The sequence below is a fragment of the Diospyros lotus genome, chromosome 14 (assembly GCF_014633365.1).
Source record: "Diospyros lotus cultivar Yz01 chromosome 14, ASM1463336v1, whole genome shotgun sequence".
Lineage (NCBI taxonomy): Eukaryota > Viridiplantae > Streptophyta > Magnoliopsida > Ericales > Ebenaceae > Diospyros > Diospyros lotus.
In genome coordinates, this window is record NC_068351.1 from 670,331 (window position 1) to 686,963 (window position 16,633).

General features: G+C 42.7%; 1 protein-coding gene across 1 annotated transcript; it reads right to left on the bottom strand.

Moving 5' to 3' along the window:
* Window positions 1-14,309: 14,309 nt before the first annotated feature.
* LOC127790303 (short-chain dehydrogenase reductase 2a) lies at window positions 14,310-15,671 on the bottom strand. The gene is made up of 2 exons (XM_052319745.1): window positions 15,319-15,671; window positions 14,310-15,229 (listed from the first exon to the last, which is right to left on the bottom strand). The coding sequence occupies exons 1-2, from the start codon at window positions 15,399-15,401 to the stop codon at window positions 14,401-14,403; spliced, it is 912 nt and encodes a 303-aa protein (XP_052175705.1). The 5' UTR covers window positions 15,402-15,671; the 3' UTR covers window positions 14,310-14,400.
* Window positions 15,672-16,633: the final 962 nt, after the last annotated feature.

Consider the following 16,633-nt stretch of genomic DNA (forward strand, 5'->3'; position numbering starts at 1 on the left):
CCGCTGCACCGCACCGCATGCAGCAGCTGTACTAGTTTGCTATTCTTAGCCTCGATGGATGGATGGATGGGCACAAGATTGAAAATGAATATTATTTGGGCTGATGTGAACAGTGAGGGGGGCCTGACCCAGACATGGACTCTTCGAGCCTTGCAGTTTCCTACTTTGCTAGCCCTCCTGCTGCTTTCCTTCAGAACTTGGGGAGTGATGTCACACAGGCCAAGAGCACTGGTGGATTTATACTAATTTTTGGAATTCCATCAGCTAAATTACAGGAATATCAAATAAACTCATAAAAATGAATTGTGAAAGTTTATTTCAAAAATAAAAACATAAATCTTTATTGTAGAAGAGATTACCATATATACCATCTAACAATCAAGATAACTTAGGAGTTTGGCTTATTGATTTGAAAGTTTGCATGTATATGTATATCTGTAGTATTTATAAACATGATGTCTTATAATATATGTATGTATATTGGACCATACCAACCCAATCAAGCCTGGCCCAACCATATTCCGTCTTGGTCCACGGCCCAATCCGACTCTATTTTGGCCTGATCTCGACCCACGGCCCAATCTTGACATTGTGCCAGTCTATGACAGCCATCATCACCGTTGTATGTTAGATGCTCCTGTGCCCATCTTCATTAATGGTAGATCTCATTTTCATTAATAAAAAATTTCATCCTCATTAATGAGAGTTTTGTCGGCACTATGCCACCGATAAGGAGCTCTGTTAGCGTTGGATATTCAGTCTCATCACCCTACAACGCCCGATGCAAGCATACATGCGGGAAGACCTTTCATCCCTCTATATAGACCAGCTTTTTTTAGAGCCAAGGTATGTTATTTTCTACTTGACTGATTCTCTGTCAACTTGCCCTTTTACTTGAGCGTTGGAGTGCTTGCAAGTGTCAGCCACCCTCCGATGGACTAATTATCGGAGCCCATTCCTTATCGTTGCAATCCTGCATCCAACCATCCATTTAGGCAAGAAAGAACATCTAGCATCCACCGTGGGGCTCGGTAAAACATACCTACCCTATAAGTCTCACCAAAATATTTCATACCAATCTCTCAACTACCTTACCATGGTCAGAACCAAAAGCGTTCTCAACCCAGAAAACTCAAGCATTAACCGCCCCCTAGAAAGCCCAGTAACCATGGAAGTCCTCCTCTAGACCATCCAACAACTTCAAAACCAAGTTAGTGAGTTAATCCAAAATCAGCAGCATGATCAACGCAGTGAAAGGGTTGACAACGGCATAGAAGGTAGCCTGGTGGTAGATGCCATCACCAGGCTACCCACACCTTTATTCCCCCACCTTCTACACCCATCTACTCCTCAAACCTTTCTCGACCACCTCAGGACAACTCAAGTTCATAGTGGTGGAAGTCGATTATTTCACCAAATGGATTGAAGCCAAGCCCCTGGCCACAATCACTTCTGAAAAGATCATAAAGTTCATTTAGAAAAATATCGTCTGCCGATACAGCTTACCTAGGATGTTGTCTTCAGATAATGGTACTCAGTTCACCACCAACAAGTTCCAGAAATTTTTCAAAGAGCTCAGCATTCACCAGGTCTTCACCTCGGACTCGCAGACTAACGGCTAAGCTGAGATTGTCAACAAAATCATCTTGGCTGGATTAAAAAAAAGATTAGACCACGCCAAGGCCGCATGGCCAGATGAACTCCCCATGGTGCTATGGTCATACCACATCACGACTCAAACTTCAACCATGGAAATACCTTTTCGACTCACCTATGGGTCCGAAGTCATGATCTTAGTGGAAGTTGGGAAGCCTACTCCCAGGCAACAACATTTCTAGGAGGAAATTAATAACGAGGAACAAAGAGCCAACCTCGATCTCATCTAGGAAATTCGAGACCAGACCCACATCCGTGAACAAGCTACCAAGCAAAGGGCGGCATAGAAATATAATAAAAAAGGTCAAGCCCAGACAATTTCAAGAAAGAGACCTGGTCTTAAGAAAGATCGAAAGCATGAGATAACAACCTGAAGAAGGGAAGCTCGGGGCTAACTGGGAAGGTCTTTACCGGGTCATTAATAACCTCGGTAAACGGAGCCTATCACCCGGTCGAGCTCTCAAGGCAGCCCCTTCCATGGTCATGGAATGCAGCCAAACTACGAAGATATTATAGCTAGGTAACTATTTTAAGTATTTTTACTATATCATTCAATTGACTAAATTCTGCTCAGTTAAGTCAATTCCATTCATTCATTATTCATTATGTCCTTACACGGGTCCAAGCCCAAATTTCGTCTTATGTTATTCTAGCATTTGATATTCATCAGGCATTCGCCTATACGTTATACGATTACCCGTCATCAATAAAATCGAAAGTTATTCAGTCAGAACATCTTGAAGACCTATCTTTCACCATGAAAATCATCTATATCAAAGACTTATCTTTTATCATTGAACTTAGACTATTTTTCATCACGGGAAACGATAAGGTTACTCTCAGTCCATATCGACATCTCTCTTAAATCGTGCTTCATGTATCAAACCGACCTGGTCAGTTTGCCCCTAAGTGCCCGGGTCTACCCAAGTAGGTGGACTTTGAGGCCTTGCCTCTCTTTTTCCGTGTCGTCTATCATCCTTGGGATCAAACAGGGGTGAGGGTCAGTTTGACACGATATCGAACCTCGAGTCACCTCGATCCAAGCCGTGCTTCGTATATCAAACCAACGCGGTTAGTCTGCCCCCAAGCGCCTAGGTCTACCCTGGTGGGCAGATCTTGAGACCTTGCATCTCTTTTGTCGTGTCATCTACTATCCTTGGGATCAGACAGGGGCGGGGGTCAGTTCGACACAGCTGGACCTCAAGTCACCTCAATCCAAACCATGCTTCATGTATCAAACCAACGTAGTCAGTCCATCCCCAAGTGCCTAGGTTTACCCCTGTGGGTGGACCTTGAGGCATTGCTTTTTTTTTTCCTATGTCGTTTATTGTCATTGGGATCAGATAGGGGCGAGGGTCAGTTCGACATGGCCGGACCTCACGTCACCTCGATCCAAGATGTGCTCCATGTATCAAATTGACGCGATCAGTTTGCCCCCAAGCGCCCGGCTCTACCCCAGCGAGTGGACTTTAAGGCCTTACCTTTCTTTTACCGTATCGTCTACCGTCCCTGGGATCAAATAGGGGCAGGGGTCAATTCGGCATGGTCGAACCTCGAGTCATCTTGATCCCACCCTAAAACCATGCCTCATATCAAACAGGCACAAACGGGCCATGAGTTACCTTGGTCTTACTCAAACTCATGCCTTGTATCAAACAGGCACAAACGGAGCTCGAGTTACCTCGGTCTTGCTCAAACTCACGCCTTATATCAAACAGGCACAAACAGATCTCGAGTTACCTTAGTCTTACTCAAACTCACGCCTTGTATCAAACGGGTGTTGACAGACCTCGAGTCACCTCGATCTCGCCCAAACCATACCTTATATCAAATAGGCACAAATGGATCTCGAGTTACCTCGGTCTTACTCAAACTCACGCCTTGTATCAAACAGGCGTTGACAGACCTCGACTCACCTCGATCCCACCAAAACCATGCCTTGTATCAAATAGGCACAAACGGACATTGAGTTACCTCGGTCTTGCTCAGACTCACGCCTTGTATCAAACAGGCACAAATGAACCTTGAGTTACCTTGGTTTTGCTTAGACTCATGCATTGTATCAAACAGGCACAAATGAACCTTGAGTTACCTGGGTCTTACTCAAACTCATGTCTTGTATCAAACAGGCGTTGGCAGACCTTGAGTCACCTCGGTCTCGCCCAAACTATGCCTTGTATCAAACAGACACAAATGGACCTCGAGTTACCTCGATCTTGCTCAAACTCACGCCTTGTATCAAACAGGCATCGGCAGACCTCGTGTCACCTTAATCTCACTCAAACCATGCCTTGTATCAAATAGGTCCATCTACCTCGGCTCAACCGACACTTTGTAATAATCAAATTATTCGACAAAAATACTATAACAAAGCAAGAATAAAGAAAATCAGAGGTTATGAGATACTCAAAAAATCCTTCATTTCATTATTTTATTACATTATAAGGTTTACATTCTTGATAATCAACCTACAATACTACAAAGATACAACCAAATAAAACAACCATCATTGCGAAACTAGCCTTCCATCTTAGGATGATCAACCTACAACACTATGAAGATGCAGCCATTGAACATTCTCCCTCTATCCTATTAGTTGAGCCTCTCGTAGCATCTCACAACAAGTAGACACCCTAATGGGAAGCCTTGCCATGTATCAATTTTGGGAATGTTGGATAGGCCTAGCATGATCACAAATCTATAGAAATGAGTGGCAACAACTCCCAAGGTAGAGGAAGGAGGTCACCAATCCTTTGCTCCAATTGAGAGAGCTACCTGAAAAGTACATGGTGACCAGAGATCCGCAGAAAGGCAAGAGCGGCAGAGGTGAATTAGAAAGAGGATCGAGGCCACCTATTTTAGTATTGCCCTTGCCCAAAACCACCCATTCTAGTATCGCCCTCACCCAAAACATGCTTAACTTCAGCTAGGGACACCTTAGCTGCCCCCGTAACTTCGCCTCCAGAGGCGTTGCCCTTTAGCCAGCAAGGCCTCAACTCGAATCGACATTCTCATCCCTCAAACCCTAGGGCTTCCCAGAAAGCAGAAAGTAATCAAGAATGACTATATGGTGTGTGGGAACAAGGTGGAGTCCTCCTCTTTGATAGACATAGTGAGGAACATTTAATGGCCTAGGGTTGTCCACTTCCACTCTTGATACGATCTTGCCACGTGTCTCATGATTAATGTCTTATATCTAGCAAGTGTAGAACCGCCATTGCAATATGGCCACGTACCCAAGCAATTAATATCCCAACAAATGTACCTTAGGGAAGCAGCGAACCTTATGTGGAAAAACGTCCCCTCACCTTCATGAATGCACCTTATAGGGAAGCGACACACCCCGCGTTTAAAAATGTCCCTTCATCTTCATAACTGCACACTCCTGGCTCTATGTTGCGCGTGCATCCCAAACATAATACCCAAACAGCCACCCTTGGACTTCCGGGAAGGACCAAGCATAGGACACTGCCACCTCATACCTCGCTCGCTAGCCCGTCAACTTCAATCTGCTCCCAAGCACTCGGGTCTAACCCGGCGGACGAACCATGGGCCTATCCTGATTTCATTCCCAGACCATGCCCTGAATCAAATAAGCATTGGCAAACCTCGGGTTCATCACGATCTCCCCCCCCCCCCCCCCCTCTCTCTCTCTCTCTCACTCATGAGAAAAGGCTTGAAGATACAACCACAAAGAAAACAAGAGAAAAAGAAAGTAGTCGTAGAAGCCAAAACATGCTCGAAAATATATCATTTATTCGATAATAAAGTAAAGTACCTACATCATTTACACAAAGCAACAAAGTAAGAAGCCAAGCAAAAGAAGTCAAAAAGCTATGCTAAAAGCTAACGATAGGTCGATCAGACTGAGTAGGGACCAGGGCTACAACAGGATACTCCCTGGCCTTCCCCGACTGACCTCCAACCTTTTACACCCCCTCCAAGGCCTCACCCTAGTCCGTTGAGCCCTTTGTATCCGAGTCCACAAGCTGGTCGTCCACGATATCCTTGAAGGGGCCGCAATTAGAAAGATCTGCCTCGAGGTAGAGCGTCCAAACTTGCGCCAAAGTTGTGGTAAAACCGTTGAGATATTGGTCAAGAGCCTCATTCTTTAAACCCTCTGACAAGGCTTCGAGACAAGCAACCTCGCGAAAAGGAATATCTCATTCAGCCTCCAATGCCTCTACACTCTCCTTCTCGACCGGAGATCGGTCCTCAAAGTGGGCAAACACCTTTTTCAACTCATCTATTTCATTCCAAGACGCATCTGTAATACCCCGTTTTGGTATAAAGTTATCATGTAATTTAAGTGAGATTAAAATATCAAAAATTAGCTTGATAGTAAAAAAAGTCGTCGAATCGATCGCAGGGAGTGCCCTGGAGTCTTGATGTCTAAGAAAAATGATATGGTACTGACGAGCATTCTGAGATAGGATTTATGGTATTAAAAGAAATTAGAATCGAGACTATTTTTGATACAGCTGTGATTCAGACTAAAAAACTAAATCGTCATAGGGGACTTCCAAAAAGTCAACAGAATCCTAAGGAGGCTCCAATTTTGTGTAAGGAATAACCTTAAAGTGGTTTCGGGATGAAGCAAAGGTCTTGTGAGGGCGCAGCAAATAATTTTGGAATTATTAATTGTGAATTTTTGGTATTTGAATCTAAATAAAATTTATGTGTGAGGGTGTAATTGTAATTGTGAAATGCTTGAAGTGGGATTTAAAATTAATTGAGAGATTTATATATAATTTCTATGATTTTAATAAATTATACAAATATATTATGCATAGCATATTATATAAATTATATGTATATATATGTGTGTTGAGTGTGTGCGTGGCGGCAAGAATTCTATAAGAAATATAATATAATATATATATATATATTTTGTGGGTGAAGTGTGCATATGGAGTGGTGGCCAAGTGATAGCTATAATATATAATATTCATATATATGCTTGGAGCCCAAGCTTAGACCATTATAAATAGGCTTAGGTGAAATGGAAGAAGGTAGAGAGAGAGAGAATAGAGAGAGGAGAAGAGGAAAAGGAAAATGAAGAGAAAAAAAATAGTAATTTTTTTTAAAAAAAATTAGAAATTTATTTGAAACTTGAGGAACATGTTGGGGCTCGAAATTTAGAATTTAAAAGCTTGACACCAGAGTTGAGATTGAGCTCGAAATTCGAGGCATTCTAAATTGCATTTAAGGTGAGTAGTTTACTACCAAACTTGATTTGTTTATACAAATGATTTGACCTGTGATAGGTTGTTTGCATATAGATAGTTAATCCAAAGTGGTTATTTAGTTGTGCATTGAATTTTGTACTTTAAATTATGTGCATGGAAATGTTGAGTTTATATGATGCATGTTTTGTGTTGTGGCATTGACATGTTTGTGTGTGGTCATGTGGGATGTAGGTTGTCAACCTGTGTGGGGCACTTGAGTGATAGCACTCGTAATGCATGCCAAGAATTAATGGTATGTGACCTATTTGGGATGGGGTTGAGATGGACTTCACCCTAGGGTACTCAAGTGGCGAGGCTGAGAGTGGACACCACCCCATGTGCCTTTGAGAAATAACATTATTGCCTAGGTAGACGTTGATTCCGGAGATAGTGTTGATCATCTTATGGCCAGTGTTGTGTTAAAATCCGGAATGCTTTTGAATGAGAGTCTAATGCCTAACATGATATAGGGGTGATACCCAAATTCATGCATTGAGGTTGTCCCTCTTAAACAAGATTGTGTTATGCCAATGTGTCGATCTGGTTGTATTGCCTTTAGAGATATTGCATTTTCCTCGGTTAGGGTTAAGTGCTATGTGAGATTCTCTTGGACTAGGACATGTCAGGATATGTCAGTTTGTGTTTATGGTCTTGCATATATTCATGAAAATATTTTTGAACTCTCACTTAAATGATTCAACATCTAATTTGGACTATGTTCCTGGAATATTCAAACGTTACACGTGAAAGCAGTGGCTCTAAAGGAAAAGGGAATTATCGAGGAGTGACAGTTGTTAGTAGATTGTACATAGCATGATTATTAGTTTATGATGTATTTTATTTTGGTGATATCATGTTAAAACGATGGTTCGGCTTTATGTTATGAATAAAGTGGTTTCGATTATGTCTATTTGAGGTTTCGATCTAGTTTCTACATTTATGATGAGTTATATGTCTTAGTTTATTCATTATTAAGTTTAATATACTAAGAAGGTATATTGCTCATCAACCCGCTTCTGCGTAGTCTCCCAGGCTTCCTTAGCCTTATGCCTCGCTGCCTTTAGTTTCCTTTTGGCTTCTGTGACGTCGTCCCCTTGCAGTTTTGCCTCGATCGCCAACGATTGGGTAGTGCTGGCATCACGCAAAAGTTGTATCTGTACCCACTGAAATAGCTCGACGTGCCCTAGGAAAGCATGCCTCTCCTAATCCAACTCCAAAATGAGATGTTCTCTGATGAACTTTTTCGGTCGAAAGTCATGGCTCTAGAGGCTTTGGGGATCGGCCTCAGCATCGTCGCAGCCCCACAAGATCGGTCTCGAGCGACACTTTGGGCCTGAGGGCACCAGTTCACCCTGGGCTTAAAAGGCCCGGCACATCAATAGCTTGGCTAGAGCTCGAAAGCGCCAATTTGCCAGTAACTCAACGCCTCTTTCGTTGTAGAGGGGCCTCATTGACCTCCACTACCTCATCGGATAGAGAAGAGATAATAGGTCCAACAACAACCATGGAAATTGGTTAGCCACGGACAGGGCCTTTCAATTTCACAGAGACGACCCCCTTCTTGCCAACCACCGCTCCGGAGGATGGCTGGGCATTCTTCTCTGTCATACACCTCATCACCTTTTCTGCCATTAAATTAGGCATCGCTTGTCCTGAAACATTAAACATCAGTATGACCCATAATCAATAAAAAACAAACGAAGGAATGACAATAACAACTTACGCATATATTGCGACAAGCCCTCAAGTCCGCCCTGAACTCAATAAGATTCACAAACTCGAGTTGGGGAGAGAACGCAAATGCGTCCACCAAAGCTTGGTCCTCCGGATCTAGACCCTCGTACTCCGCATCCATAAGAGAGTTCGGCTCTAATTACCAACATATGAGATACTTTTCCCGACCCTCTGCATCCAAGAAAAAGCTTAGCTCATCCTGCTTTGAAGCCACCTTGAAGTAGTTGTCCTTGAAATATTTGTAAGAGGAATGGTAAGCTTTCAGCAGCTTCCTTCTTTGACGTTTGGTCAGGGAAACCCAATTGCCTTTTCCAACCCCTTCCAATGGTAATAGAAGAAGAAGACCCCCAAGTTGGGCTTCCGACCAAGAAACTCAACCAATACCTCGAAATCACGGATGGAAAGAATGTCTCATACATATAAACAAACTCGACGTCTAGGTTAGAGTTGAGTTCCAAGTAAACGCGTTCTTCCTTCCCACATGGTCGACAGATAAAATGTTTTTCCCACCTTTAGTCCTAGAGAGAAAGATTCCCTTCCTCATCGTTTCCACAAATAGGGTAGTAGTGTATTTTGAGGCGATCTTAGTGACCTCCTCGCTTACCCAGTCATATGAATGGGCAGGGCTTGAGGTGGACATGACCATTGGCGAATAAACTAGCAAACTATACAGCTGATCGAAAAATCTAAAAGAAGAGAGGGCTAGAGAGTTCATAAGCAATGGAAGGCAAGACAGACGAATAGTTTGAGATGGGTGCGAGAGGTACGCACAAGCTGAAGGAACACATATTTATTGGCATCGTGCAGGGCATCCAACAGACGGATGCGAACCAACAAACCCTGTAATTAATGCCTTGAGGAACCTACCCCACCTAGGGTGGTGGGCTGTCTCCATGCCTGCAGGTGTCGTCTCACATTCTCGAGCAAGCGCCTCAATTTTCGGACACGCGCGTAGTCAAGTGACGATGCCAAAGCGACCCTCCAAATTCAAAGTAATGTGTTGCCCAAATAGCTAGATAAAACATCTACCAGTTCGGATTCTCCCTCTACGAGCATCCGACCTGAAGGGCCGAAAGCCATACCGACCTACTAGCTTAGCCCCATTTAATGGACGTTCGGCCCCCGGGCGTAGCCAATCCGCAAAGGCAATCAAAGAGCATCTAGATCACATTTCATCTTCAAAGGCAAACACGTAAGAAGAGACAACTAAAATGAAACAACATAGATAGAAGGAAAAGAAGTCATCCATTTCGTTTAAATTCTAGGAAATTACAAGATTCATGCATTACAACAGCGGAAAACCCACACTATCACGAGAACTATTACAAAGAAAAAGGAAAAAAAAAAAAACAAAGAATCACAACTTGGTGGGCTCAAGAACAGGCTCAATAGCGGTCTTAGGTAAGGACACCGAAGTAAGATTAAAAACCCCGATATCTTCGAGCGCTTCATCCCTGGTATGGCACGGCTCAGCTGCCTCCGAGATATTGGTCTGCTCAACTCGACTCTCATCCACAGGGTCCACGAGTTGGCCGTTCTTGATTTCTTTAAAAAACCCAAAGGCTAAGAGATCCAACTCGGGGAAGAAAGCTCGGATGTGGGACAAAGCCACCTCATAGCCCTCAATGTATTGGAAGCAAGCCTCACCCACCAGCTTTTCCACGTCAGACCGTAATCTGCCAATCTCTTCCTTGGTCGTGGCTATCTCGACCTTCGCTTCTTCAACCTCAGAGCGAACAATCGCATTATCAACTTTCGCCTTCATTTCTCTCTCGATCACCTCGACCTTGACTACCACAACCTCCGCCTTTAGCTTTGTCAGCTCCGCACTGCTAGCGTCAAACTGGCTTTAGAGAACGTCAATCGTGAGACGCTGCTTAGAACTAAGTTATTCGACCTTTTTGGACTGCTTCTTTGCCTCAGTAATGGTCGCCTCTATGCCCTTCCTTACCTCTATTTTTACTGAATCCCGACTCTGATCCAGCTTCTCTTTGTAATCCCGCTTCATCTTGGTGAGTCGACTCACGGTATCTGCTTCGAGCGTTTGACAATTCGCAACAAGCTAGAGTACCCGGTGCTCGACCTAGTGAAAGGTGGAAGGTTGCCCAAGATCCAATAACCTTTCCCGCTTTGAAAATTGCAATCCTAGAACGAGACCAAGTAAATTTCATGGACAGTAGGGCCTAAGCTACTAAACGGTCTGGTTTCCCCCTCGGAATCCCTTTGCCGCTTCTTGTGCCGATCCAGCTTTTCAGAAATGGTAGGCTCCCTCGGATAGAGAACCAAAGCCTTGGTAATGGCAACAATGAGTAGTGGTTGTACAGCGAGGGAGCCGACTTTGGTAAGACTAAGGCCTCCCCAACTACTTTCTCATTTGACCTAGAGCTCAACGCAGTTTCATTCCTCTTCTTGTTGAGTGCCTTCATGTTTGTCTTAGCAAACCTCGACGCCATTTTGCCTACAGAAAGAATACACAAGCATGAGCATATACGCGCTAGACAAACCGAAGTAGAAGAGCAAGCGAAGCAATAAACTGCTCATGCACTTAGCGAAGTCCCCACAATGCCCCAACGCAAGCCCACGGTAACAAAAGGAATCACATATCAGCTCAGACACCAACCTCGGACACATCCAAAGCCTTAGCTCGGCTATCTATCTTGGTCGAGTCCAAACGACAACTCGATTATAAATCTTGACTAAGCAACAAATCTCGAATGCTCGCTTCTCGAACATCCGACTTGGGGGGTTGTGGACCATACCAACCCAATCAAGCCTGACCCAACCCAACTTTGTCTTAGTCCACGACCCAATCCGACTCCATCTTGGCCTGATCTCGGCCCACGATCCAATCTTAGCCCTGTGCCAGCCTGCGATAGCCATCATCACCTTTGTGGATGGATGCTCCTGTGCCCATCCTCATTAATGGCAAATCTCATTCTCATTAATGGCAAATCACATCCTCATTAATGAGGATCTCGTCGGCACCTATGTCACCATTAGGAAGTCCCTTCAGCGCCAGATATTTAGTCTCATCACCCTATAATGCCCGATGCAAGCATACATGCGTGAGGATATCTCTTCCCTCTATATAGATCAACTCTCTCCAAAGTTAAGGTATGTTCTTTTCTAGTCTATTGATACTCTGTCATCTTGCTCTCTTACTTACTTGAGCATCAGAATACTTGCAAGTGTCAGGCACCCCCCGATGAACCAATCGTCGGAGCTCATTTCTTGCCGTTGCAAGCTCACGTTTGACCATCCCATTGGATAGGAATGAATATATATATATATTGATTAATTTATTTTACTCAAAATAATCATATATATTTATGAATAATTATGGAAGAAGAATCTGCAAATATAGCCATTGGCAATTTGCCATTCATACTGTTTAAATGTTGAGAATGCATCTAGGCTGGAAAAGGATAGTGATTGCTAGCCAGGGTCTTCGTCTTGCTAGTTAGTTTAATGTTAATCTTTGGAGAACGAGAGACAGTAGACAGAAATCTTACTTTGGAGGGTGTGGGAGACCAAAAGATGCAAGCCAAGTAATTAGTGCACAATTTGAAATTGAAATAATGCTTAACTCATGCTTTAACTCTTTGGAGGGTGTGGGAGACCAAAAGATGCAAGCCAAGTAATTAGTGCACAATTTGAAATTGAAATAATGCTTAACTCATGCTTTAACTTTGAGCTTTGACGATACATGTAGGGTCGCAAATGAGCTAAGTCATTTGTGAATGAGACGGTATTTGACCAAATAAAAAATTATTTGAGTTTATTTGTTAAGATAAATGAGGTGATGTTGAACTTAACTTTAAAACTTGATTTGTAAATGAGCCAAACTTAAACTCAATAAACTTAAGTTTGTTAGCTTGCCAACAGTCCTCTTTAAAAGTTCGTGATTAAGTCATGAAAAGATACTCGTTTATAAATATATTCATGAATTTATAAATATATTATTTAACATATGTATATATATACATATCATCATTGTATCATGTGTATTTATTTATTAGATTTTGTGGGGTACATAATCTCTTTCTCCAAGAAAATCATTTTTCACCTGTTTCTCTCTCTCCCCTTCTCTTGATCGCCTATTCCTCTTCTTCTCCAATAGTCTACATTTGATTGTTTCACTTCTTCTCTTTCCGACACTGGGCAAGCAAGGATGACCGATGGTCAACTTCTCCTCTGCCTTCCTAGGTTGCGATGCGACTGACCCTCTCACCGCTTCCCCTCTCATCACCTTGTCTCTTGTCTCCGACTGTTACTGCATCCTTCCTCTTCACTGTCTCTCGCCGTCACTACACACCCCTTTCTCTGTTGCCATTGTTGCGCAACCTCCTCTTGTAGTGGTGACGAGCCCAAGCTCAAGCTTAGGCTCGGCTTATGTTAATTGAGCTCGAGTTCGAGCCAAGCTTTCAAGCTCAACTTGAACTTGAACCTGAGTCTGAGTTTAGATTTGTCGAGTCGAGTTAAGTAAAAAAGCTCAGCTCAGCTCAGCTCGATTGCACCGCTAAATAAGCTTGATCTTTGTCAGCAATCCAAATTCCAAATTCTTTACACCATTAAATCTGTAAAGAATTTCCAAATTCCAAAGTTGAAATCCCAAGCCTTGATTTTGCTGTCTCCAGGCATGTGGCGAGGCTTGGTGCTTTTAAAAAATACTGCGCTGTTTGCAAACAAGATGCACGATCTAGGGAGCCAAAGACCTATCTAGTGCTTTTAGTTAATTAATGTATACTTTGTTGGCTGTCATGGAAGACTTAAAATTATCAAATCAAGGTGTTTATTAATAATTTGGCACTGAGATGGGTTGCTGGTGTTTATCAGAACCATATATATATATATATATATTTAACAGCTCGGTACATTCACCTCTCTTTCTCACATTCTGATCATCCGGATCCACCTTTACAAATTAAGAGAGAGCATTTCATATTTAATTACATATATCTCATAAATTAGTGGTGGGTTAAAGTACCACATGAGGTTGTTAAGACAAGCAGCCATCTCTACAGGATCGTCCTTAAAAGGCTATTATAATTAATAAACGAAATATTAGCTGACAACTGAGGACTAATTAAGTTAATGGAAAGCACTTTGAGATCTTTGCATAACAAATACGTATGATTAACTTGAGCAGATCCAATTAATTATACGATTAGTCGCTTAACCTTAACTTTTACAGGGTCGAAGAGTTTAAGGTTAGGTAATTAAAGAAATAAATCAATCGCAAACACTACTGAAGAGATTTTCTATAATTAGCAAATATGGTTAGACATTATTTTAGTAGTTGAATGCGGGGGCAACCTAGAAATTTGATTAGACTGTGCCTATGTTTTCGGGACAGTTGACAAATAAGAGATCTTATATCTTAGATTAGATTTTCTCAAGTGGTGGGTGATGTTTGTTTTCCAATGCCCCTTCATTTCTTAGCTAGCAAACACTATGCTTTGACATCTAAACACAACACCCAAAAAGATCTTCTTGTCTAAACGCGATTTTCTTGCCAAATAGCAGTTCAATGAGCTTGACATGAACGGTATGCAAGAGACCATGACTTTTATGAATTTTACCAAACAGTTTCACTCATTAATTAATATGGGCATAGTACGTAGATGTAGAAATAGATCATATATAGAAGTTCCTTATAATTATATCGATTTTTCCTTGCTCTGTATCCACTCAGTTGTTCAATCTTAAATCGTTATATTGAAGATTTCACAGAAATTAAGGGGAGCAATTACCTAGCCAATTACGAATGATCAAAGATTAGTTACAAGCCTACACAATTTCTTGAGGTGGTAATCCCACCATCCACAACAAGGTTATGGCCACTAACATATTTGGACTCGTCACTGGCAAGATAAAGAGCAGCTTCTGCGACATCTTTAGCCCTCAAAGTTGAACCTTTCAAGTCTGCAAGCCCCCTCACAAACTCCTCCATCTTCTCGACTTCTTCCCCACTGGGCACCCCAAAGCTCATCCCTTCATCTTCGTCTTCTTCGCCACCACTTCTCCAAGCATTCACAAGCATGGCCGTGGCCACCCCAAATGGCGAGATACAGTTAACCCTAATCCCATACTTGCCCAGCTCGCAAGCCGTGTTCTTAGTCAGCCCAACAATGGCGTGCTTCGAAGCGGTGTAAGCGTGCGGTCCAAGCCCACCCATGACTCCAGCCACGCTAGACGTGGAAATTATGCAGCCGGATCCCCTCGGAATCATCGCACGCGCGGCGTGCTTCATCCCCAGTGCCGCCCCGCGCACGTTCACGCGCATGACGCGGTCGAATTCGTCGGCGTCAAAGTCAACGATGCTCTTGTGATTAGCCTGGTTGCCCAGAACGCCGGCATTGTTGAAGAGGATGTCGAGGCGGCCGTATTTGGAAACTGTTGAATCGATCAAGCTTTCTACATCTCTTTCCGAGGTAACGTCGCAGTGAACGTAAGCTGCAGAAGGAGCCAGTGAATTGGCAAGAACGGTTCCCAGAGTGTCTTCGATGTCGGCTATGATTACCTTGGCGCCATGCCTTGCAAAGAGCCTGACAGTTGCTTCTCCTATGCCTCTAGCTCCACCAGTTACGATTGCAATCTTTCCCTCCAGCCTGTGCAATGTTATTGCCAAGATAGAAAATTTACACACACACACACACACACACACACAGAGAGAGAGAGATGTGAAATGAAAAAGTACCTCTTGTGGGAGGGAGAATTGTTTTCCCTTCCTAATACATGAATCCCCTGGAAGGTTCTCTCGGACATCACTGGAACTGGCATTGTCAATCAGAGCAGAACGAAAATGGCGAGAGAGAGAGAGAGAGAGAGAGAGAGAGAGAGAGAGGAGTTTGATTATGGCTATTGTGAGTGAGGGTAGGGTACATATTTATTGGCAATAGGGTTGATATCAAGTCGGTTACATTAATGGCTGACCGACTACATATCCTCTATTCCAATGTGGTATTCATATAAAACGTTAAAAATGTTCAAATGTTGCAAAATAACAACGTATTGACTATATTGACCATAACAGTTTTATTCATCAATAAGATTAAGTACTTGTTTACTAAATCGTGGTAAATGTGAATTCCAAAAGAGAAATCCCTCACTCCATTCTACACTAATATTTTCTCACTGTACCTAACTGTCATCTAACTGAGAATACTAATAGTTAATATTTTCCCTTAAATGCTAAAATGGCGCAGTAGGTAGAAGGATCCATCCACAGATCACTTGCTCATGTGATCGGCAGCATTCAAGAGAGCTACTGCTCTTCGAATCTGTGTTGGGTCCTGGCTGGACGCCATAGACACCTCAGAGAGAGAGAGAGAGAGAGGGAGGGAGGGAGGGAGGCTGCAATATTTTAATGAGTCAGCAAAGATGATCAATCGAAAGCAGACTCTGTTTAATACCATTTTATCAATGCATTGAGCTCCACGAGTTGGGGAAAAACAATTGTAAGGAAGCAAATGGAAGGCTTATCTTCAACTATTGAATTTCCATGTAACCATCAGATTGACATCATCAACCTTGTAAATTAGAAAGCTATCCAGGCGTCGAGTTTCCCGTGGGAAATTCTAAAACCGGACGACCCTGCAGCCCTTCTGTAAATTAAGAGACAAGTTGATGGTGGTCTAACCAATCGCAAGCTCACCTGTCTACTGATTAGACAATAATCTAATGAAATACTGACGCAATTATTAGGGAAAGCCAAGACAATGACAAGGACAACCTTGAGGGATTCAGGAAGATCTCTAAAATCCAATGATAACTCACCTGATTCAGCCAATCTCCTTCTGATCTCTCCAAGATTAGGCTGCCACTTCAATAGTTTGATTTTGGGAGTTGGCAGAATCTGTGATTGGCTAGCATATTTTGTACAGATTAATGTGGAAAAATAACGAAGAAGGTTATATCATTGACCTTGTCTTTCAGATCATCATGCATGTCATAGTCTATCCGTTAATTAATTTAATCTCAGATCGATCCACCAACAGTTTCTTCTTCATTCT

Bases quoted from the DNA above. Each gene is read 5' to 3' on its own strand.
- LOC127790303 (XM_052319745.1), bottom strand. From the start codon at position 15,401: ATGCCAGTTCCAGTGATGTCCGAGAGAACCTTCCAGGGGATTCATGTA. The intron at 15,230-15,318 runs GTACTTTTTCAT...AACATTGCACAG, and splicing joins AATTCTCCCTCCCACAAGAG to GCTGGAGGGAAAGATTGCAA.